Below are 25717 nucleotides of genomic sequence, written 5' to 3' on the forward strand. Positions count from 1 at the left end.
AGGTTTTAGGCTGACAGCATCCAGCCTGCAGACTGCAGCAATCCAAATACATGCATTTTTAGAAATTATACCTTTCAATTAACTGCAGGGGAAAACTTTCTTCTGTGAATCATCTCTCTGACAGAGAACTCGAACATCCCTGTATATGATCAGCCCAGTAGGTAACACGCAGGTGATCCGGCTTATCTCACCTAACGTGCCAATGAGTTTTGCAAGCAGTTTTCTGGGGCTTTCACTCATTGGTGGTTTGGGCCTCATTGATGATACTCTTTAGAGATCTGGCCTAACGCAGGTGGCCAAGAGTTGCCTGGGAAGAGGTATCAACAGCATCCTGGCCACTCTGGGAAGCGTCCAAGCCTCATCACCTCCCACCCAAGCTGTCCCACGACGCTTACAGAGCCCGGGGGCTCTCCGAGGGGCAGCCCAGCTTTTCCTGCTAAGAACCCAAAGGACTCGCTCAGAGCTGGAATTCGGCGAAGCAACTTGCTCCAACACGCCAGATCTGCCGCAACCCCAATACCCCACCCTCCTGCCTCTGCGCTCGCTACCCACACCCCCAACCACAATTTGAGGACTTCCCGCCCCCACCACGCTGAGAGTCTCAATCCTAACCCCTTGGATGCGAGTGTCTTTGCGTCGGAGCGCGCCGGGCGCGGCGAGGCCACCAGTGACTCCCAGCGGCCGCACAGGGCGCTGCGCCCCCCTCGCCCCGGCCTCCCTCCGCCCTGCGTCCGCCCCGCCACCCCCGCGCCGCCTCCTGCGCTCGGGCTGGAGGCGGATTCCTCTCTCCGGGTTTTCAAAGCGCCTTTCCGAAACCTCCTCCCCGCCCAGAGAGGGAGTGAGGTCCCGGGCGCAGTCGCTCCCCGGAGCGGCCGAGGGGCGCGCGGGGAGAGGCCTGCGCCGGGGTACTTTCAAACTGAGGCGCGCGCACACACTCACACCGAGACACACACACCCAGACACGCACGCACGCACACACACACACACACATATACACGCCCATTTATATAGGCGGTGGCGGCGGCAGCGGCCGGGGCGGCGGCGGCGGCGGCGAGGCAGGAATGATGGAGCTGAGCCAGCCGACCCGGGTCGGAAGCAAGTGAGGAGAGCCCAGGCGCACCCCGGGATTTCTGTGCCCCGCTCTTGTCATCCTACCCAGGGAACGGTGCGCCCGGAGGAGGACCAGGTGGACTGATTTGCCAGAGGGGCGGGGAAGAGGAGGAGACCAGGTGAGCGGAGGAGCCCCCGCGTCCCCGGAGCGCCCGGTCGCGCCTTTGCCCGACTCCTGCTCCCTCTCCGCCCAGGTGGGCGCGCCCGGTTCCCCGCTCGCAAGGGGCGCTTTGAGGAGACCAGAAAGTCTCAGCCCGGCTTCGCGGGATGCCTTTCGCCAAGAGGATCGTGGAGCCGCAGTGGCTGTGCCGGCAGCGGCGCCCGGCGCCCGGCCCGGCGGAGGACGCTAACGGAGGCCCCGCCGAGCCGCCGCCGCCGCCGCCGCCGCCCCTGCAGCCGCCGGGCGGACGGGACGAGGCCGTGGCGCCGGGGCCGGAGGATCCCACCCGCGCGCCCCCCGCGCCTCCCGGGCCGCCGCCGTTGCCCGCGCCGACCGACCAGGCGCAGCCGCCGCACGGAGAGGCGCCAGCAGCGGGCGAGGAGAGCGCGGCGGGGGTCGCGGAGGCGGCGTCCGCGGCCGGCGAGGCGTCCTCGGCGGCAGCCGCGGCCGTGCTGCTCATGCTGGACCTGTGCGCGGTCAGCAACGCCGCGCTGGCCCGTGTCCTGCGGCAGCTCTCAGACGTGGCCCGGCACGCGTGCAGCCTCTTCCAGGAGCTCGAGAGCGACATCCAGCTGACCCACCGCCGCGTCTGGGCGCTGCAGGGCAAGCTCGGCGGCGTGCAGCGCGTCCTCGGCACGCTGGACCCCAAGCAGGAGGCAGTGCGTGAGTACCCGCGCCGTCCGCCCGCCGGGCGCTCCGCTCCCGCGCCGCACCCTCGCGCCCTCCTCGGTCGCCGCAATCCCAGCCCCGCGGCGCCGGGCCCGCTGCAGCTTGCACCTTAACTCTCGCCTCCCCACCCTCCCCTCCTCTGGGACCCACCCCAGTCCTCCCGGTGCTGGGAGTTCCCGCTGGGCGGGAGGCGGGGATGCGGTCGCGGAAGGGGGTGGGGGGGGGAGAAAGTTAAAGGGGCGGCCTGGGAACTCGTAGGCAGCCGCGGGCTGAGAGGGAGAGTGTTGGGGACGCAGGAGGCAGAGGGGTCCGTCATTCATTCCCGGGACTCGCCTTCCCCGGGGGTGGGGATGGGGGATTGGTGCAACTTGTGTGGTTTCCAGAAGTCCAGCCCCGAGCCCTGTAGTACCCTCCGTGCGTGCTTGGGGGGGCTCGAGGAGTAGCGAGCGTCCTTTTAGGGCCTTTGTAACGCCGGAGCCGTTTTGTCACTCTTACTGTTACCTCAGGGTCTGCGCCGAGCCCCGAACTTGTGCCTTGCGCTTGCGTGCGACGTAGCGCGGCGCTGTTCGCCGCGCGAGCCAACTCCGAAGCCTCTGCTCTAACCTTGTGGCCCAGGGGGGCCGCGGGGATGGGCGTGGAGGCAGGAGTGTCCCCGGCCCTGGGCATCTTTCCTGCGCCCCCCAGCACAGGGTTCCCACTAAATGGCTCTCGGTGCCGTCTGCCTTCTGAGGAGCCTGGAGGTGTGTCCCCGCCCCCCCTCCACCGTGTACTGTCGCCCAAATCCGCCCGCGGGGGGAAGACCCTTGGGCATCTTTGCTGCCCTTTAACTTCACTCTTGCGACACCCTGGGGCTCCCAGTAAATGTCATTCGGTGTCATCTGCCCTCCCAGGGGCGCTTAGGTCGGTCAAATCAGGCGGCGGCCGAATCCTTTAGGAGCGAAGCGACGGTGGGCGGGGGCGCTAGGCCCGCGCGCCGGTCCTTTGGCGCCTAGTCCGGCTGCGACGCTCGCAGCGAAGGTGATGTCAGCGGCTCTGGCTTACATAAGAAGCGTCCTCGGTTGCTGCAGCAGCTGCGCCGGAGCGCGGTGGCCGCGGAGCGCGCGGGGCGGGGGCGCTGTCGCGGCATCTTTCCTCGGGGATTTCCGGGCACCTCTGCCCTGCAGCCCAGCCCCCTCGCCGATGCTCCCCACTCGCGCACTCCCCCCCAAACAAACAAAACCCTCTGCACCGCGCCCCGGGAATTCGCTGCTTTTCTGCAATAACAACAATAATAAGCGTAATGAATAAATGATGTGCGCGATCGGTTTTCGCAGCTATAAAAGACCCAGAGTTGGGTTAATGACTGGTTGTTTAAAAGGGCAATTCCGGGATGAGTTCTGGAAAGCATTAGGACTGCCGTAGGCCAAGTCGTATTTTACTTTTGGGACTTGAAATGAGCGCTTTAATCCTGCCTCCTTTTTTTTTTTTTTTTTTTTTTACCCCCAAACCACACAGCAGGGACAAGCCCTTCACTTTCTACAGCGCTGATATCTGGGGAGTGCGGTTGGGGTGAGTGGTGGTTTCACTTCAAAAGAACTGGAGGGAAGTTTTGCAGACAATGTTGAGTGGTGCTTACATTTCTCTGTGTGTGTGTGTGTGTGTGTGTGTCACATCGCTCCTTAAATTAGATCTCACACAAGTGAAACTCAGTGCTGGAGCAGAATGTGCCCCCCTTCTCCCCTCTTTCTTTAGAGACAGCAGTGGGCAGTTATGTGTCTGGCATTTAACACAGTCCTTTCAGGCCCTTTTACAGGAGTGCAAACTAATGGTGGATGGAGAAGAGGATTTTTGATGACTATATACTCTTCATATGTATTTATACACGAATAGATAAATAAACATGGGGCTAATTAATACCCAGGGATGAACTTAAAAATCTCCTATTTTTAAATTTTTCTAAAACATCATCTCTACACTTTGTGTCCAGACCTTTCCCTTCTCTTGTCCATATAAATTTAGGATGGCATTTTTGTTTGATGTCATAGAAAACGTTACCTTCGGGAGGAAAAGCACAATATTATGTGTTTTCGTTTGGGTTTCCTAGCATGCAGACAGAGAGACAAGGATTTCTGTGTGAGTAGTTTATTTGAGGGGGGATTCCAGGAAGCACAAGGAGGTGGGGAGTGGGGAGGTGGGTCAGGGAGGGGAGGAGAGCTCATGCATGTTGTGAGCTGCTTATCACTGTGGGCAACTGGGGTTCAATCCAGCACACACCTCAGAAGTGTTCCACTGAGGAGTGAGGGAAGCTGGAGTATTTATTTACCCACCAACTTCTACCCCTGATTGATGGAAAGTAGCACTTGGAGCATGAACTCCCTGGCTCCTGGGACCTGCCCCATGTGTGGGCTCAGCATGCTCCTGGGCCAGGTAGAGAGTTACAAAATGCCTATGTTGTGAACAGGAATGTCTGCAGGGGTTCTCTGGGGAGGGCAGAGGGGCTATGGGTGGCTACCAGTGGCATCGACTACATTATGCATCTCCCTTCAGCACTGCTCAAGGCCTAGGGGAGTTTCAAAGGGAGAGGAAGCCTAAAGGAGACTCATGCGCCCTTTTCTCCTCGTTTGAAGGTGTCTGGGTGCCTCCATACCCCCTGGATAGCCTTCTCACCCTGATCATTGTCCCTGTGTAGTCTGCATGCTGCTTCATCCGTGCACAGCTGCTTTCTCTCGCCTTGAGCCAGGCTGGGATGGCTTTTGCAGGGGTGACATATCTGACACACACTTTAGTGAAGTCCCTCTGGAGGCTGGTAGACCAGTTGGACAGTGTGACTGGTGATGGTGGTCAGGACTAGGGAGGTATCTATAGGGACCGTGAAAAGTGGTAGGATTCTGAATTGACAGGATTTATTAATTGGTTTGGGTATAAGGTATGATTGGAAAAAAACAATTATGGATGACTTCTAGTTTTGTTTTGTTTTGTTTTGTTTTGTCTTAAACAACTTGTAGAAGATGGTACTATTTCCAGAAATGGGTGAAGAGTGGATATTTTAGCGTGTGTGTGTGGCATCATTAGTTTTGTATTTTTGCCATATTAACTTGAGATGCCTTATGTGTCTTAGACAATTAGATGTGTGAGTTCTGAGCTCAAGAGAGAGGGCTCAGACTGGAGACACGAGTGTGAGACATGGGTAGAGATGGCTGGCGGGCTGCTGAGCTGGTGGTGGGGGGGATGGGGTGCTCTTACATGATTACATTGATTTTTCTCTGTGTGTGCATAGTGGGGTCCTCAGCTGAGATGGTGTTGGTAATGTGAGGAGAGAAGGCTTGGTGTTAATGTTGTCTCAGGGAGGGAACATGGATGCAGTAAGGAAATGTAGCAGGATTACCTGGCTGTGTTGAGAGCCTTCTGAGATTTATGGTCATAAACTTGAAGTACGTCCAGCTTTTCAGTCACTAAAACCTGAGACTTTGGGATTACTTCATGAGCCTCGACCCCAAGCCATTCATCCTTAGACATTTTAATGTCGTTGGCTTTTTGGTTGCTGTTGATTGTATTTGTTACTGAGTTTTAAAGTAAGTTTTCTAATGAACTTTAACATTCCTACAGAAAAGTGCAGAGACCATGAAAGTACAGTTTGGTTAATTTTCACAAAGTGAACAACTCTTGTAACCATCACCCAGATTGAGAAATAAAGCATTACTGTATCCTGAAACATCCTCCCCAGGCCTTTTACCAGTCACTATTCCCGCCCCCCCCCCGCGCCCACCAACAACGGTAACCACTATTCTGACTTCTACCCACCTCAATTAGATTGTCTTGGTTTTGAACTTTATGTAAGTGGAGTCACATACTATATACTTGTTGGATGAACAGTGCTAGACACAAAATTACATTTGTAAGATTCTTCCTGTTGTTGCATATATAGTAGATTGTTCATTCTCATTGCTGAATAAAATTATGCATTGTGTGCATACTCAATTCATTGATCCATTTTCCTGATGATGGACATTTGGGTCATTTCCAGTTTAGGGCTACTGCCACAAACATTTTTTCACATGTGATTTGATGAACTGATGTATCCACAGCTGTTTGGTATATATCTAAGAGTGGAATTGCTGGAGCACAGGGGAGGGATATGTTTGGCTTTAGTAGCTACTGCCTACCAGTTTTCTAAACTGGTTGTACCAATTTATAGTCCCAGAAGTGTATGGAAGTTCCAGTTTGCTCCACATCCTCACCAACACTGGTACTGTCTTTTTTTTTAAATTAACATATAATGTATTATTTGTTTCAGGGGTACAGGTCTGTGATTCATCAGTCTTACACAATTCACAGCGCTCACCATAGTACCTAACCTCCCCAGTGTCTATCACCCAGCCACCCCATCCCTCCCACCCCCCCACCACTCCAGCAACCCTCAGTTTGTTTCCTGAGATTAAGAGTCTCTTATAGTTTGTCTCCCTCTCTGGTTTCGTCTTGTTTCATTTTTCCCTCCCTTCCCCTATGATCCTCTGTCTTGTTTTCAAATTCCTCATATCAGTGAGATCATATGATACTTGTCTTTCTCTGATTGACTTATTTTGCTTAGCATAATACCCTCTAGTTCCATCCACGTCATTGCGAATGGCAAGATTTTATTTTTTTTCCTTTGGAGAAAGTCTGTAAAACTTTATTGAGGGAATTACAACAGTGAAGTACCCTACATAAGAGTAGTTTCCATGTTTCAGCTTGTCCTGGTTTAAATCTGGGGTAGTCCTTCACCTGCTTCCGGCATTTTAATGGGCTCTAAAAAGGGTAGACTTGGCCTCTTAACATCAGGATCATCTTCAGTTATACCCCCAGCCTTTGCCTGAGGCAGCTTCTGGAGATCAGCTTCCAGGTCCTGTCCTTGAGCCACAGGTCCTCCTTCAAGTTCCTTCCCTTGATCAGGTAGAATATCCTGACTCTCAGGTGGTGCCTCCTTTTGTTTCAGTTTCTCATCACTGGGTACACAGTGCTGGTTAGACCCTGGATCATCTTTTCTTTGTTTGGATTTGGATCTGGATCTGACTCGACCACTCATAGTTCACCCAGTTGAATTCAGCTAGCGAGAAAGCTCACCGCAGAGAGAACACGACTGCCTTGATGGATCTCAGCTTGGCTCTGGCAAGATTTCATTTTTTGATAGCTGCATAATATTCCATTGTGTGTGTGTGTGTGTGTGTGTGTACACACAGATCTTCTTTATTCATTCATCTGTTGATGGACATCTAGGCTCTTTCCATAGTTTGGCTATTGTGGACGTTGCTGCTATAAACATTGGGGTGCATGTGCCCCTTCAGATCGCTACATTTGTATCTTTGAGGTAAATACCCAGTAGTGCAATTGCTGGGTCATAGGGTAGCTCTATTTTCAACTTTTTGAGGAACCTCCATACTGTTTTCCAGAGTGGCTGCACCAGCTTGCATTCCCACCAACAGTGTAGGAGGGTTCCCCTTTCTCCGCATCCTTGCCAACATCTGTCGTTTCCTGACTTGTTAATTTTAGCCATTCTGACTGGTGTGAGGTGGTATCTCACTGAGGTTTTGATTTGCATTTCCCTGATGCCGAGTGATGTTGAGCACTTTTTCATGTGTCTGTTGGCCATTTGGATGTCTTCTTTGCAGAAATGTCTGTTCATGTCTTCTGCCCATTTCTTGATTGGATTATTTGTCTTTGGGTATTGAGTTTGATAAGTTCTTTATAGATTTTGGATACTAGCCCTTTATCTGATATGTCATTTGTAAATATCTTCTCCCATTCTGTCCGTTGTCTTTTGGTTTTGTTGACTGTTTCCTTTGCTGTGCAAAAGCTTTTTATCTTGAAGTCCCAGTAGTTCATTTTTGCCCTTGCTTCCCTTGCCTTTGGCGATGTTTCTAGGAAGAAGTTGCTGTGGCTGAGGTCGAAGAGGTTGCTGCCTGTGTTCTCAAGGATTTTGATGGGGATTCCTGTCTCACATTTAGGTCTTTCATCCATTTTGAGTCTATTTTTGTGTGTGGTGTAAGGAAATCATCCAGTTTCATTCTTCTGCATGTGGCTGTCCAATTCTCCCAACACCATTTGTCTTTTTTCCATTGGATATTTTTTCCTGCTTTGTCGAAGATTAGTTGACCATAGAGTTGAGGGTCCATTTCTGGGCTCTCTATTCTGTTCCATTGATCTGTGTGTCTGTTTTTGTGCCAGTACCATACCGTCTTGATGATGACAGCTTTGTAATAGAGCTGGAAGTCCGGAATTGTGATGCCGCCGGCTTTGCTTTTCTTTTTCAACATTCCTCTGGCTATTCGGGGTCTTTTCTGGTTCCATACAAATTTTAGGATTATTTGTTCCATTTCTTTGAAAAAAAGTGGATGGTATAGGGATTGCATTAAATGTGTAGATTGCTCTAGGTAGCGTAGACATTTTCACAATATTTGTTCTTCCAATCCGTGAGCATGGAACGTTTTTCCATTTCTTTGTCTCTTCCTTAATTTCTTCTGTGAGTATTCTGTAGTTTTCTGAGTACAGATTCTTTGCCTCTTTGGTTAGATTTATTCCTAGGTATCTTATGGTTTTGGGTGCAATTGTAAATGGGATCGACTCCTTAATTTCTCTTTCTTCTGTCTTGTTGTTGGTATATAGAAATGCTACTGCTTTCTGTGCATTGATTTTATATCCTGCCACTTTACTGAATTCCTGGATGAGTTCTAGCAGTTTTGGGGTGGAGTCTTTTGGGTTTTCCACATAAAGTATCATATCATCTGCAAAGAGTGAGAGTTTGACTTCTTCTTTGCCGATTTGGATGCGTTTTTTTTCTTTTTGTTGTCTGATTGCTGAGGCTAGGACTTCTAGTACTATGTTGAATAGCAGTGGTGATAGTGGACATCCCTGCCGTGTTCCTGACCTTAGGGGGAAAGCTCTCAGTTTTTCCCCATTGAGAATGATATTCGCTGTGGGTTTTTCATAGATGCTTTTATGATATTGAGGTATGTACCCTCTATCCCTACACTCTGAAGAGTTTTGATCAAGAAAGGATGCTGTACCTTGTCAAATGCTTTTTCTGCACCTATTTGGTACTGTCTTTTTTTTTTTTTTTTAAAGATTTTATTTATTTATTCATGAGAGACAGAGAGAGAGGCAGAGGGAGAAGCAGGCTCCCAAGGAGCAGGGAGCCCGATGCGGGACTCGATCCCAGGACGCTGGGATCATGACCTGAGCTGAAGGCAGACGCTTAACCATCTGAGCCACCCAGGCGCCCGGTACTGTCTTTTTAACTGTAGCTACACTGGTGGGTAGGTAATAAAGTTCTCATTGTGGTTTTAATTTTCATTTCTCTGGTAGCTTGTGAGATTGAACGCTTTTTCATATATATTTTTGGCTCTTTGGATACGCTGTTTTGTTAACTGCCTGTTCATGGCCTTTGCTCTTTTTTCAGTAAGTTTTTTTGTGCCTTTTAAAATTGCAGGTGTTCTTTATATATTGTGGATATGCATCATGTGTGAGCTCTAGAAATTGCACATACCTTCTCTAACTCTGTAGCTTGCCTTTTACTCTCTTAGTGTTATCTTTTGGTGAGCAAACGTTCTTATTTTTATGTAGTTTGGTTTATCAGTCTTTTTCCTTATGGTTAGTGTTCTGTTTGCTCTTAAATGAATTCCTCACTGACCCCAAGTTCATAAAGATATTCTTCTATGTTCTAGACTTTTTTTGTTTTGCCTTTGTCCTTTACATCCATGAGTCGTATGGCATTGATATTTGCAAGTGATGTGTGGGGGGGTCAAGATTAATTTTTTCCTTATAGATGCGCAGTTAATCCATTGCCACTTAATGAAAAGACCATCATTTCTCCATTGCACTGCAGTGACACCTTTGTCCTCTATTGAGTGGATTGATTCTATTTTTTAGCTGATATTTATTGAGTTCTGCTATATGTCAGGCCTTGTGCTAAGATATTTATATGAATTACCTTATTTAATTTTCACAATAACTCTTTGAGAGAGGTACTGTTATTTTCCAACCTTACAGAGGGTTAGCAACTTGCTCGAGGTAGCAACAGCTAGAAAGTGCTGGAGCCTAGAATTAGGATCCAGGTCTGAGTCCACGAGCTATGTTCCAAGCACTAGATTTTTCTCCCATGCACTGCCACACAAATCCAGGGAAATTACTATATTAAAATCAGGGCCCCTCTCAATATGCTTCTGTCCCCGTGACAAGCTCCATCTCTTGCTCTTGTACCCATTGTGCCTCTCTGCCTTCTCCATCTATTACCCTAATCCAGTCATACTGAACTACTGGGTGTTCCCCAACTTGCCAGGCTTTCTCATTCTTCGTGCCTATGTATATACTACTCTTTCCTTCTGGAATAGTTCACTGGTTAATTCCTATTCATTCTTTGATACTCAGCCAACACATCATCTTCTCCGTGAAGTGGAACCTGATTCCTTGCCTACCACCTCCCCACCTACAAGTTTTCTAGAACTGTGTGCTAACTTTTATCATAGCTTTTCTCATTCTGAACAGCAGACCCTGTTATGCTCTGTCCGTATTCCTTCAGCCCTCCCCTCTCATGCTGAAGGCTGCTGACTATAAACTCCTAACTCTGCCTAGGGCTTTTTTCCCTTGGCCAGTGGACCATGGTTGGTCTTGAACAGAGGGAAAGCCAGAAGTGCCAGTGAGCTAAATGCCCCTGAAGCCGTAGTCAACCAATGATGGATGGGGCACTGGTGGATGAATGCCCCAGTTTCCTTGCATGTTGCACACCATCTCTCAGCGTTCCCAGTAGGACTGAGCTCTAGCTGCCCACAGTGCTGACTTATTTGATAATGTACTGTGTATTCTCTGCCTTCCCTTCTCCATCTCACTTTTTCATATACCTGTGGGTGGTTCATGGGTCGCCTTCCACAGAAACTACTTGAACTTGTACTCATAGGATCTGGGGGGACCCAGACCAAAACAATCTGTTTAATTTTTGAACTATGACGGCAAAGACCTAGGGCCAGGAGTATAGTAGAGGTGATGTTTCTCACTCTTTTTCCTTGAACTGTGTATCCCAGGATTATTATATTAGCCACATGCCCGGCCCCTCCCAGATGCTCTCCAGTGGGTCTGGAAATAACTTCTTACCCTTTAGAGGATCTCTTCAGTGCTTCATGTGTGAGAAGGGACGTGGAAGGAACTCAAGTCTACTGTGATGAAGACACATCCGCTCAGTTCTTCAGTGTTCCATTGGGCAGGCTTTGAGAGTACTATTTATGGCCCTATGGAATGGGGTCAGTGATGGCCCCAGGAAATCCAAACTCCCTATTTGTGAAGCATAATTTCAGCCAGAGCAGACACAGAAACTGCTAAACCCAGAAAGATACTAGGAAGTAACACATTGGGTGAATCCATCATTTTGGGCTCATATGGTAACGCTAATCATGGGATGATCCTTTCCCTCCCCCATTCTGTTCGTTCTACCACTTGCAAAACCCCCTTGTAGTCTGGTTAATGTGTTTGTGGTTTTTTTTTTTTGGATGTTTGAGTAACTGTGGTTAGATTTCTTTTCCTCCTGTCTCTGCTCAGCGAGCTTCTCTGATGTGTTACGTGAGGAGATCCTAACAGCTCTGTTGAAAGCTGCTTTTAAGTCCATCATGGAACAAGTAAGAAGAAAGCAATCTTTCAAAGGTTAATAATTCATGGTTGTAGTTTCCTCATAACTAGTAACAGCAACACATTTCCTTCTAGACTTTTCTTGTTGTACTGGATTGGGCTTTTAAATCAAAACTGCTGAACTACTTTACCTAGGAAATCCTTGAGATTCTTCGGGGCTGATAATGCTAAAGACGGTAACAAAAAAGATTTCTTTCTTCCTGTTTGTGGAGGCCTTTCCCACATAATGCCGTCAGGAAAGTGTAAATTCCACATAAGCTCTCAGAAACGTCTCGAGTCTCAGAGCTTCTGGTCTACCTTTAATGGGCATTACCTTTAAATTGCAATGACATATGAAATCTCTCCTATTGTCCAAGAGTCTTAAGGAGTCATTGACTTCATATAACACTTAGAAATTTTAGGGACAAGACAATTTTAAACGTAGTTGGAATTTTATTTTGACAGCTTAGTTTTTTTTTTTTTTTTAATTTTATTTATTTGACAGAGAGAGACAGAGCGAGAGAGGGAACACAAGCAGGGGGAGTGGGAGAGGGAGAAGCAGGCTTCCCGCTGAGCAGGGAGCCTGATGCGGGGCTCGATCCCAGGACCCCGGGATCGTGACCTGAGCCAAAGGCAGACGCTTAACGACTGAGCCACCCAGGCACCCCTCAGTTTTTTTTTCTTTTGTTACTTTTTACTGTTAAAACTCATGGAACATGAGATTTTGTAGGACACTCTATTAAAAAATCATGGGAAGAGTATGCCTGGAATAAACCGTCCATCACACAGATTCCTGAAATTTTTTTTTGTATCAAGAATTCCTCATAAATCATATCCTAATAATAAGTGAAATAATGAGGTAGGAGTGGTTTCTCAATGTAAGGCTCTCATTCTAAGGTCTAAATTTGTGGAAACAAGGTTTTGGAGAGCCCTTCTACCAGACTACAAGGCCACAAAGGGCAGAGAGCCAGTCTGGCTCATCTTTGTTGAACGAATGAGACAGGCATGGTCAATTTTTGTTTGACATTAATGTCCATCGCTCAATTCACTAATGAACATGAGAAGGTTTGTGTGTCCTGAAATAGGAATCTGAGGATGTTGGCATGCATATGCTGAAAGATTACTTAATTATGAAATACCTAAGCCCTTGAATGTGAAACTAACCAAGAATAAAATGGATTTCACAAGAGTTGGAGAATCTTGGATCCCAGAGTTGGGAAAGACCTAAGCATCTATCCAATCCAACCTCCCGCCCAGGGTTGCAGAGCACAAAAGGGTCCATTCCTTTCTTGGTATGGATGCCCTGCTAGGACTAAGGTGGCACAGGGGCCCCTGCTCTTTTAACCATCACACGACATTGTCGCTGCGTTATTGCCTTTATAGCCTGCGACTTTGCTTTATAGCAGTGGTTCTTTTACACGAGGTCTCCTCTGTTCCATTGTGCACTTGGTATTTTGAACTTAAATTTCACAAGACTCCCCCATTGTCTCTGTTAAATTGAATCTTGCTTGCTTTGCTCTTTCATTTCCAATCAGTGGTGATGGTTTAAAGTCTTGATTCACTGTGTCAGCTGTTGCCCACAGCATTTTGCTCTCTGCAGACATCATAAACATGGTTCTAGCCCATCATCCACATCTTTGATAAAATGATTGTTCAGTAGGACTCAAGGCCACAGTCCCTCCAAGTTGACGTCCGTTCACTGACGTTCCTTGGGTACCATTGTTGCACCAGTCACAAACGTACTCCCCACCTTCCCATGCAAACCCCATTTCTCCACCTTGCCCACAAGATCTATCATCGTGAGCAATTGTCAGATGGTTTGCTGAAATCAAGATACCATATGTCTGCAGCATTCCTTTGATCTCCCAGTCTAATAACCCTACTCAAAAGGGAAATGAGGTTAGTCTGGCTCAAATAGGACTCGCTGGCAGCCATCAGAGGGGCCATTTAAATCTTCTTGTATAGAATGGATAAAGAGTTTATTTCGGGGGATCTGCTTTGGTTTGGCCGTAGAGGGACTGCAGCCTCGGACTGCAAGGGGATTCTTTGGGTCCTAGGGTCCATTTCTCTGACTCCAGAGTGCCTGCTTTGTAAAGGCAAGAGAATCGGAGTCCTTATCTCTTCCTTTTAGGATAGCTAGTGAGAACTTCATGTCCTTGTCGTCTGTTCCTTAAGGAAAGGTTTGGGATTCATGACCTTTGGCGTTTGCTTAGGCTCAGTTTGAGTAAGGTTGGCAAGTGTCCGGTTTATCTAATTGTTGAGAAGCAAGCGATAATGTGGCTAAGAGCGTGGGCTCTGAAGTCAGACCACGAGGGTTCAAATCCCAGCTCCACCCTTTCACGGCTGTATGACTTTGGACAATTTTCTGAATCTTTCTTTGTCTGTTATGGGATGGAGATGAAAGCAGTACCTACCGCATCCTGTTGTCATCAGGATGGAAGGAGTCAGGTTGTAGGGGTGCTGGGAGCGGAGTCTGGCACATGGTGAGCCCCTACTAATTACTGGCTCTTGTTTTATTGCAGCTATAATTGGATCCTGCCGAGCGGGAGGCATGTGTTAATTTTTTCCAAGTAGGTGAAACCTGTGCCTAAATCTGTGCCATGCCGGGTCCGGGGAAGGAGACAGCCGAGCAAGTCTGCGCGGTCAGACAACTACTAAGATTTCGGTGCTCTTTGTGCGCTCTTTTTTGTTATGCAGAGAAGGATAGAAATAAAAAATATTTGACCAGCCATCTTACCATTTAGATTCGTGCATTTCTTCTCTGCCAGGCACTGCTGTAGGCGCTGGAGTTTCATTAGTGAGCAGAAAGTTACCAAGAGCTTTCAGTGGAGGGAGACAAACCATAAAGAACAAACATAATACCTTTCAGGAGGTTACAAAGCATCTTAGGAGGTGTGTTCTGGGCAGCAAGAAGCTAGAGCAGGGTGAGGGCCAGCCAGGGGATTGGCCGGGGGTTGCTGTGTTCAATGGTGTGGTCAGGTGGGCCTCATTAAGGAAGCAGCGTTTGAGCGCAGATTGGAAAGAGGTGTCGGAGTTGATGACGCAGGCAGCTGGAGGGAGAGGGCTCTAGCAGAGGAACCTCTGAACGGAGAGCATGCTTGGCTTGGTGGAGGGATGGCAAGGGGGCCAGTGTAGTGGATGTAGAGTGAGTAAGGAGAAGAGGCGGGGGAGAGGAGGCCGGGGAGGTGGGGCAGAGGGTGGCTCATGGAGGGTCTAGTAGGCCATGGTGAGGATTTTGCTTTTCACTCTGAGTGAAATGGGGACTCATCGGAGTGTTTTAAGCCTAGGAGTAGTATGATTGAGTTAGAGTTGAAAAGGATCACGTTGGCTATTGTGATAGGAAAAGGCTGTGCGGGGTAGGGTGGGTGGGGGGGGCGGTGGGGGGAGGCAGGGGTAGAAGCAGGGAGGGAGAACAAGTGGAAGGCTGTTGCAGTTTTGCCTGATGAGAGATGGTGGTGGTTTGGCAGAAGTAATGAGAAGTGGTTGGATCCACTTTAGAGCTGTTGACATTTTTTGTTTCATGTTTTAGGGCTAGGCAATGCAACCCATACAGAAGGGCATGAAATTGGAAAGGAATAGAACGCTCTTCTCCCCTTTTACCCTGCCAGACTTGCTTCAAAGGAAACCATGTTACAACGTGTTGTACTCCTTCTAGAGGAGCACAAGCAAATTCTCACATACATCTAACGCCTTTTGTAAAGCCACTTCTGAATGTCCAGGAAGTCAGCACTTCTAGAGTCTTGTTGATTAATCTTATTTTGCTGTCTTGGAAAAATTGAAAAGGTGTTCTAATACTCTTTAAAAAAATCAAAGTCTAGGGCGCCTGGGTGGCTCAGTTGGTTAAGCGACTGCCTTCGGCTCAGGTCATGATCCTGGAGTCCCAGGATCGAGTCCCGCGTCGGGCTCCCTGCTCGGCGGGGAGTCTGCTTCTCCCTCTCCCACTCCCCGTTTGTGTTCCCTCTCTCGCTGTGTCTTTCTCTGTCAAATAAATAAATAAAATCTTTAAATAAAAAAAAAGATTTAAAAAAAATCAAAGTCTAATTTCCATATGATGAAATGTACAGCTCTCAAGTGTGTAGTTTGATGAGTGTTCACAACTGTATTCACCTGTGTAACCCACACCCCCATAAAGATAGAGACTGTTCCTTCGCTCCAGATAGATCATACTTGTTGGAGTTAGGAGAGCAGTGTTTGAGCTCTAGCCCCTACCGGGCCTGTTGTATGACTGTGGGCATGGAAGAAAATGTTTCCACGGGAGCTTTGGGATTCTCCAGTAGGATCAGACTGAGAAATAGTGACTCCCTGTATAAGATTTTTTCTTTTCTTTTAAAGATTTATTTATTAGAGAAAGAGAGAGAGAGCACGCACGTGTGTGCACAGGAGAGAGCACGAGCGGGGTGGGGTTTGGGGAGGGAGGGAAGGGCAGAGGGAGAGTGAGAGAGAATCTCAAGCAGACTCCCTGCTGAACGCAGAGCCCAATGTGGGGCTCGATCCCACAACACCAAGGTCATGACCTGAGCCGACACCAAGAGTTGGACACTTAACCGACTGAGCCACCCAGACGCCCCAAGATTTTCAAGACAAATTGCAATGGTGGAGTTCCCTCACTTTGGTCTGATGGCCCTGGCTGTTTAGGACAGTGTGGTGCTGAGCTTTAGGGAGGATCTGGGACAGGGATAAGAATCTGGCCTCAGAGGCCCCAGGATTAACTTAGAAGTAGGAGTTTTTCTAAGATAAAGCTAAAATAACATTTTAAAGGACATGGAAAAAAAAAAAAGGAATGTGTTCATCTTAGGCAAATTTCGAAGTAGCAGGGAATACTGATTTGTACATGTGTTTTCAGCAGATGCTGATGCTTGAAGCCTAGATGGAGGATGAAGAGAGTTTTTTAAAAATCTGATTTCTGATTATTCCAAGTGCATTTACGTTTGCGAAATAAGAAGCCCTATTCTGGAGTTGAGCTACTCTTGATTTTTAATGCTAGACATCTGAGGGATGGAAGAGCTAGTAGCTCTGAGGAGGGATGACAGCCAGTGAGACATAATGTTCATTAGAATTTAATATCAATATTTATGTTTCTCTCCAGCGTGCATCTGGACTCTGTTCCTCGAGCCTGTATTTATATTTTAATAATGCAAGTAAAGCTGTATTTTCCTTTTTAATTTCACATCAGAGTTCTGCCTTAGCCCGCCCCCTCCTCACCCCTGCAGTGCTTTAACTGCAAGATGGCGCATGTTTATTGCGAGTTCGGTTCTAGGGATGAACTTCAAGGGGGGAAAAGTGCAGCACGAGTAAATACCGCAGAAATCCTTTTCTATGAGAAGTCATAGGGCTTTCTGCTTCACAAACAGGAGTGATGGATGGATGCTTCAACGTTTGGGGCGATGTGGGGGAAGGTGAGCAAACCAAAAAGAGACCCTGAAAGGTTTCCTCAGAGTTTCACTTGGGTTAAATGCCTTCTGTGTGAGACAAGAGACGTTGGAACTCTGTTCAGGTATCAGATGTCATGAGTGCTCACCTGGCAAAGTTTTAGCCTTTGCTAATTAAAACTAATCCAGTCGCATGAAGAAAAATACATTGCGTAAGGTAGCTGCTTGTGTGGCTTTATTTTAACTCTTTGCCCTACACCCTGAGACCAGCGAACTTCAGACGTTTTAATGGCTGTTGAGTGAGAAGGAAAGTTAAAAAAAACAAAACATAAAAAAAAACAAAACAAAACTAGAGAGTCTTTCCTCTACTTCTTACCTTGTACTTTGTTTTCTTTCCAAGTTGCTCTGTATGCTTTTCTTTGGCCTTCAGCTTGGTTGGATCAAGCCCTGCACTTAGGAAGCTTAGGTTCGAGGTTTGCCCCCGAGGGACTGGAATTTTGTCATGATCACCGGCTGCATTCCTAATCCTGGCCACTTTTCTAGTAGAAGTATATGTTGGCCTTTGATTCTCTCAGTTCCACTACTTGCCAGCTGTGCAGTCTTAGACAAATTCTTCGTTTCTGTGCCTTAGTTTCCTTATCTGTGAAAGGGGGACACTATTAGTACTCACCAGGTAGAATCATCATAAAGATGAAGTGAGTCCATCCATGGAGAGCACCAGCAACGTGTGGCACAGAACAGAATAGAATGTGTGTGCCATGGGGGCTATTACTTTTGTTACTGTTTTATCATGATTATTATCAGGGGACTGGGAAAAGGAAATAGGTATAAAAATGGATAAAACCCAGGCCCTGTGGCTCCTCACCCCGGGTAGATCTTCTGGTCAGCTGGATGTGTGGTACAAACGAGGACAGAAGAATGCCACCCTGTTTTCTGGCTTGGCTGGCCTAACTCACGTTGTGGAGCACTGCAAGAACAATTTAGCATCTGGCAGCCATTAGGCCCTCCTTCTTGGCGGGGGGGGGGGGGGGGGGGGGGGGGGGGGGGGGGGTGGACTTCTACTGACGGCGGGGAAAGGCCTGGCTTAGGATGTGTGCCATCGTGGAACTGGTGCCGAGTGTAGACACCCATGCCCTTACTTTCTGGAACTGCCTGTGTCTCCTCCCATAATGACATGTCCAGGGCTTTGTCCTCTGCTCATTGTACTCAGACGATGGAGCAGCTAGCAGAAGAGAGGAGATGATAGATCTGGGCAGACCGTGGCAGAGAACGCCTAAGGTGTTCATCAACTCTTTCCTTTTCTTCCGGGCATATCGCCAGACTACATTTCCCAGCTTCCCTTGCAGTTAGGTTGAACCATATGACTGAGTTCTGTCCAATGGCTGTGGGAGGGATAATTGCCTCACCCTGGGATGGATGTATAAAAACTCCTACGTAATCCTCTGCGGTTTCTATCTTCTTCACTCTGCTGGCTGCATGCAGAGGGTTCAGCAGAGGACTCTGAGGCCCTTAGGGATGGTAGGGCCACCAGATGGGAAGAGCCCAGGTCCCTGAATCACCACATGAGAGGCTGTCTGCCAACACCCAATTGAATTGCACAGGAGGGAGAAGTAAACTTTCATTGTTAGGTTGAGGAGCTGTTTGTTATGGCAGTTAGCGTTAGCAGACCCTAACACAGAAGTATAGTGCAGGGAGGAAAAAGGACTGCTTTTCCTGAAAATGCACAGATCAAGAAAACACTCCCAAGTATTTAGTGTTCTTTAACTGAATAAAAGAGGCACTAAACTGTAGGATCTTTTTCTGACAGACATAAAGAGTTGCTCTGGGTGACCAGAGCAGTGTGGCAGCTTTCTTCAAGTAAGGAAATGGGAGTAAAAACTTGTTGACAGAGTTCCAGTTTCTGGAGAAATGTTGCTACCTGGAACCAAAAGAATTCTTTCTCTCCCCCCACGTATAAATGATATACATATGTTTGTAAAACTTCAAAGATCTCATTATAACACAAATACAGGAATGTGCACAAATCGTAAGTGTACAACTCAGGGAATTCTTACAAACTGAGTACACTTCTGTGGTCAGCACCTAGAACAAGAAAAAAACATTTGCAACCTTCCAGCAGTGTTCCTGTCCAGTCATACCTTCCCAAGGGTAGCTGTTATCCTGACTTCTAACAGCATAGACTATTTCAGCTTATTTGGAATCATACACCATGTGCTTTTTTTAATATCTGGATTTTTTTTTGCTCAAAATTATATTTATGTGACCCATTCATGTTGTTGCATGTAGCTGTAGTTTATTTTTGTTGCTGTATAGTATTCCTTTCTATAAATATACCATGCTTTATTTGTCTACTAATCAGTGGGCATTTGAATAATTTTCAGTTTTGGCCCTTTTGAATAATGTTGCTATGAACATCCTAGATCCTGTCTATTGATGAACATACCTACACATTTCTGTTTGGTAAAAACTCCCTACCTTGTAATTTTACAAAACTTTCTCCCTCAGTAAGATACTTCGAGGCTATGATAGTGACTGTTCTTATTGCTTGTCCTTTGACCTCTAGACTAGGCAAAAGTTTTGCTCTGTTTTTCTCTAAAAATTATCGCTGATCCTCAGTGGCAAAATTTTGATGCCTAAAATGGAGGAAATGTGATCTACTTAAAAGGACCTTTCTTGCCCCTCTTTTTTTTTTTTTTTAAAAGATTTTATTTATTTATTTGAGAGAGAGGATGAGATAGAGCGAGCATGAGAGGGGGGAGGGTCAGAGGGAGAAGCAGACTCCCTGCCGAGCAGGGAGCCCGATGCGGGACTCGATCCAGGGACTCCAGGACCATGACCTGAGCCGAAGGCAGTCGCTTAACCAACTGAGCCACCCAGGCGCCCTCTTGCCCCTCTTTTTAAATTAAAGCGTAGTTATGGGGACTTTTGATTCTCAAACAAGGACTCTTAAAGCCACGTTTCACATCACTTGCAAAGTCCATGTAATCGGAGTTTGACATTGGAATCCTGATTGGCGTTGCTTCAGCTCTTCCTCTGTGCGAAGGAGAATCCTGTCAGATGTTCAAATTGCTTCCTTTCCTTGGATTGGGAATGGAGGAGGAAGACCTGTGAGTTCTCTAATCACTTGGCTGGATTAGCCTTTGAGCTATGGAGCATTGCCTTCTCTGATTGCCCCACCATCAAGGTTTTATGCAAAACTGAGGCAAAAACAGAACGTTTCCTCAGAAGGGCAAGAGACAAAGAAGAGGGGGAGGCTTTTCTGTCCCCCTGAGAGGGTTTCTTCTGGGTCTCTGCTTTCAGGGCCTTGGATATCTGATCCACAAAGTAGCAACCCTGGCTAGATGGGGCTTTGTGGATTCTGGGGGTTGAAAAGGCCTCAAGCAAATTCTAAAACTGCCCATGAGACTTTCTTTCAAACCCCTGACCTAGGCTCAGCTTCCTAGACTCCTTTGCAGAGGTTTGAGATCCTGGGCTCAGTGAGTGGTGCACCTGCCCTGTGCCCCAGCCCCAGAGGCTTCCTCACTGTTTGGTCTGAAATGACCATGACTGGAGACTGAGGGGTGAATGTCTCAGTCCAGACCCTCCCCTCCAAGCATCCTGGGAATATCAGAGACCTCACTGAGGGCCAGGCAGCCCCATGGCTGCCCTGTGTTTTGGTGGAATGTTGGGTTCACTTTGGGTGTGAAGGTGTGTGAAGCCTTTACAGTGAAGTCTGAAAAATGGCTGTGAGAAGCCCCGGGGGACCCTGCTGCAGTGTGACACACAGCTGGGCCTTTGAGGGTGGGGTTTTATAATAAATTTGAACATGGCTTTAAACGTTACTATACTTTGCTTCATTCCTTTTCCTGACTAGAGGATAGGTGAGCTGATTTTTCCATGAGGGGACTGCTTTGGACCATTAACCAGATTTTCTTCAGACATAGAGGTGACTTGACTTTTGGCTTTTAAAAATCGGAGGCCTAGTGAGACAGCTTTGTGAAGGCAGGAGTTGCAGGTGTGGAGTGGGGGGCAGAGGATATGCTTTTCTTGACTCACCAGGTGTGAAATGCAAAAGAGCTTTATGCAGAACAAGAGGCTTTTAAGAATCCAGACTCACTCTGAGGACCTGAGTATCTCTTGCTTGTGGCAAGCGGCCTTTCTCTTCTGTGGGTGCCGCTGAGACCACGGCCTACAGTGTTTTCTTCTTCACTCCTTTGAGTTTTTGCTGTAGCCGGCCCTGCCCCCAGTTTCTGGAAGGTGGCTGAATTTTTGTCATAGATGACTGTTATCAAGGGTATTCTTTCGAACAGGTTCAGGTGGACATCAAGCAAATTCAAACACACACACACACGCACACACACCCCCCCCTAACGTCACCTAACATTTATCTTGTGACTGCTTTCTGCTAGTCCTGTCTCATGTTATTTCACAAGGCCCTCAAAAGTCTGTGCTGGAACTATAGTCTTTTGGTAGATGAGGAAACGGAGGCTTGGCTAAGTGGCTTTGAGACCACACTGTTGAAACGTTGAATCGGGGATTCAGTGTGGCTCTTGTCTGCAGTTTCCACCTACTTTACTCGGGTGCTCTTGGTACACACTCCCCCTCCTACCACCTTAGCACCGTGGGCTAGCCTTCTGCCTCCCAGTTTATGATGGGGAAACAGAGGTGGAAAAAAAAAAGACCCAAGGGCAGTGTCCACGTGGGTCCTTGGATGCTCAGAAGGGCTGGGGTTGGCGCCTCTGGATGAGAAAGCCCACGGATCAAGAAGTACCTAGTACGTGTCCGGCAGAGGCACATGGCCGGGTTAGATGGTCGCATGTGTGACTGGGCAATGCGGCGGCAGCCTGTGTGGCGCTCACTAAGTTGTAACCTAATCGTTTGGGGGAACGCACTGATTGTATAAAATACGTTGTTTGCTGTAGCAGGAGTCAGTTTATACATCAAGGCCCTTACTGGCTAAACCCAAAAGATTGACCTCACGGATACAGAGGCTTCTTTTCTAGCTCAGCGGTCATCCTTCTCTCTTCTATAATGTTGCTTGAAGGCTGATGTAAGTTAACTGTGGGTGACCTCAATTCAGATAATTAAGCACCCCAAATTAAAATAGATTGCCTTTCCCCCCAACTTACTCAAATAGGCCAAAATGAAAACTGATAATGATCAGGTTTGGGGGGTGGGAATGAGGATGGGGCGAGCATAACGGGGCTGTTAGACGCTGCTGATGGGAGTGTGACTAGGTGTACATTTTCGGGGAGGCAGTTGGCCTTTATGGAATTAATGCACAAAAAAATTGTACACCAGAGATTTCACTTCAGAATTTAACCTAAGAAAGATCACTGGAAAAGTAAAAGAATGAGTAGATGCTTTACCACTGCTTACGATGAAGAAATATTGGGAATATCCTAAATGATTAATAATAGCAAATTGGTTGACAAGCAACGTTACTACAAATTGGTACAGTGAAATACCCTACTGCCATTAAAATGATATAAATGGGTATTTATTAACTCCAAAATATGTTTGTGATACTTTCCAAAGTCCAGTAGACTTGCTACCAGTCTGCAGATTATTGTGTTTATTAAGATATAGGAATATAGGGAAAAATGTCTGGAAGGATATATACTAAGTCAGTATTGTTTTTAAGAGAGAGAGCAAGCACATGCGCACATGCAACCAAAGAGAGGGGCAGAGGGAGAGAGCATCTTTTTTTTTGTTTTTTTTTAAGACTTATTTGACAGAGTGAGCGAGCACAAGCAGGGGGGAGGGGCAAAGGGAGAGGGAGAAGCAGGCTCCCTGCTGAGCAGGGAGCCTGATGAGGGGCTCGATCCCAGGACCCTGGGATCATGACCTGAGCTGAAGACAGATGCTTAACCCACTGAGACACCCAGGCGCCTGGGAGAGAGAATCTTAGGCAGGTTCCACGCCCAGTGTGGAGCCTGATGTGGGGCTCGATCCCGTGACCTTGGACATCATGACCTGAGATGAAATCAAGAGTTGGATGCTTAACTGACTGAGGCACCCAGGGGCCTCACCAAATCAGTATTTTGAAAACATGTTTTGATCATGATCAGCAGTGAGAAATACATTTTACATTTGTGATCCCAGTAGATGCATGTAGGAGGAGCATTAGTTTTATTGACAATACTTGATTTTCTCTATGTGATGCATTCTGATACATTTTTCTTTTCTTTACCATTCAATCTTATCCTATCCATCCCTACACTATTCTACTCCATTCCAGTTCTACTCCTCTTCTTTTTTCCTTTCTTCTGTTTCATTTTTTAAGATGCTGGTCATTTGAGAAGCGGGGGTCTTTTTTGCTTCTCTGTGTTACTTATGTAATACAAAGGCTGATGAACATTTTAAAATGATATAATGATTCCATTTAAAAACAAGTTGATACCCTGCAACTTTTTAGGAATGTACTGATTGTATAAAATGAGATGCCTACTCTCCTCCATAATTATTGGGCATTCAGAGTGTTCTGGGAAACTTAAGATTATGGCAGGAAAAATATATCCATTGAGACACATTATTTAAATAATAGAATAACAAGAAAATGAAACATGACCTTACCTTTTTAAACTCAAAAGCTCACCACGCATCGCTGCTTATTGCTTTACTCCACTGATGTTGCATCAGTTCTCTGGAATTTATTTATATTTCTGTTCCAGATTGCATTTTTTCATGCTCATTCCCCACCTTAAAAAAGAAAAAAAGGATATTAAATTCATCAGAGTACTTTCTGGCCAGATTATCTTGGCTTACAGTACTGTCAAAGTTAGCCTCCTTTAAAGCTAAAGATGATTTTAAATGGAAGGTAGTCATTAAGAACTTAGAGCAGGAAGCAGAAGCTTTATGGGAGGACAGGAAGAATCCCTGGCCTGAGCCAGAGCACTTCTCCATGGGCTTCCTGCTCTCAGCACACAGCTGGAAATCTGCAGCCCCAGGGGCCCCACCCGCATCAGGGCCACACAAGCAAAGGGGGGGTGGCATATGAAGTGAGTTTTCCCTGGCTCTTCTCTGGGGAAACCATTGATGGACAAATGGGGCAGAGATTTCTGCAGAAAATTCTGTTGGTGTAGGAGTCCAAGTAAATGTGAGCACATGTGCCAACTGCAAAGAGTGGGGAGGGTGATACATTGGGTTGGGGCTGGGTACAGGCTGGCTGGCATTTTCAGGGTAGGGACATGGAGAGAGATGCTTCCTGTCCTTGAAAGGAATTAATGATAGGAAGTCTCAGAAAATAACTGGGGTTGCTTTCCAAGAGGTACTAGTTTAGTTACTGTTGTTTTAGACTTTTTGCTGAGAGTAATCTGACAAAATTGAGCATGTTATGTGGAGCCTGGACCTTCCGCTCAGGGAGAAGGCTAAATTCATTCTGTCTTTGAAACATTGTGAATTACATGTCAAAGTTATTCACGTGCCTCTTTATTTATTCATTTATTATCCAATAATCCATTCATGTGGTTCTTGGTTGATTCATTCATTCTTTTATCCACCCATTCATCCAGGCATCCACTTACATGGCATGTCTTGACTTGATGCCTTGTGTTGAGGGGCATGTGGCAATCATTGGGGTGGGGGAAGGAGCTCCAGAAGGAGGAAGAAGAGTTATAGTTGAGTTGTAGTTGAGTTGCTCACAGTCTGCTAGAGCGGACAGACGTGCAAACAGCTAATTACCACAGTGTGGGCAGTGCTACCAAAGCGGGGCCAACCTGGCTTGATTCATGCAAAAGCAAGTGTCCCCTTCAGGCCTAGAATCATGGAATGTTAGTCTGAAAGAAGCCTTAGAAAAACTGAATGGCACAGTGCTTTCCAGACTTTATCCACAGATTGCTGGGGTGCCATTCCAGGGAGTGGAGGTGGGAGTAGGAGGGAGGAGTGAGAGGAAAGCTGAACGGATGGGGTTTTGCTTCCTCGAGAACCAGAGCAGGTGCCTTTTCATCTGTTTCATATGCTGAGGTTCCTTGTGGAGTATCATTTGAGGAAAGGCATTGTCCACTTACTGACATTTACAAAGCACTGGGCCAGTCTACCATCTTTCCTTGTTTCTCTGGTTTAACAGTTGGGGCCCAAAAAGGTGAAGTGATTTGCCCAGAGTTGTGAAATTGATCAGTTAAAATTTCAGGAATAAGAGCTGGTCTTCCACTTTATTTGGACATTACTTCTGTATCAATCAACTTCTGCTGTGTAACAAAGGACCACAAAACTAAGTAGCTTAAACCAAGCACTATTTAGCCCACAATTCTATGAGATGGCAATATGGGCTAGACCCAGTTGGGTGGTTCTTCTGGTTTCAGCCAGGCTCGCTCATGTTGGTAATGAGTTGCTGGTCAGCTGGAGAGTCACCTGAGAACTAGCTGGGCTAAGATGGCCTTATATTGGAGGGGTGGCTGAGTGTCGGCTAGGGTAGTCACGTAACTGAGTCTGGAATCTCTCATCATCTGCAGGACTCCAACATAGCAGGGAAGTGTGCATACACTCTTGAAGGCTAGGCTTGGAGCTGGTCAAAGCAAATCACAAGACTAAGTCAGATTCAGAAGGTGGAGAAAAAAGACTCTACTTTTTTTTTTTTTTAAGATTTTATTTATTTGACAGAGAGAGACACAGGGAGAGAGGAAACACAAGCAGGGGGACTGGGAGAGGGAGAAGCAGACTTCCTGCGGAGCGGGGAGCCTGATGCGGGGCTTGATCCGAGGACCCCGGGATCATGACCTGAGCCGAAGGCAGATGCTTAACGACTGAGCCGCCCAGGTGCCCCAAGACTCTACTTCTTGATTAGAGAATTGCCAAGGCGTATGGATCCAGGAAGGGAAGAATT

At 47.2% G+C, this 25717-nt stretch overlaps 1 protein-coding gene across 1 annotated transcript in view; it reads left to right on the forward strand.

Moving 5' to 3' along the window:
- Nucleotides 1-1274: 1274 nt before the first annotated feature.
- Nucleotides 1275-25717, forward strand: part of NHS (NHS actin remodeling regulator) — a 347684-nt gene continuing 323241 nt past the window's right edge. Inside the window, exon 1 of the mRNA XM_035000245.1 lies at nucleotides 1275-1933. Within this exon, the coding sequence (XP_034856136.1) occupies nucleotides 1378-1933 (556 nt within the window). The 5' untranslated portion in view covers nucleotides 1275-1377. The remainder of the gene's footprint in view (nucleotides 1934-25717) is intronic.

The sequence above is a fragment of the Mirounga leonina genome, unplaced genomic scaffold, assembly GCF_011800145.1.
Source record: "Mirounga leonina isolate KUSES-001 unplaced genomic scaffold, KU_Mleo_1.0 Mir_101595, whole genome shotgun sequence".
In the NCBI taxonomy this organism is placed as follows: domain Eukaryota; kingdom Metazoa; phylum Chordata; class Mammalia; order Carnivora; family Phocidae; genus Mirounga; species Mirounga leonina.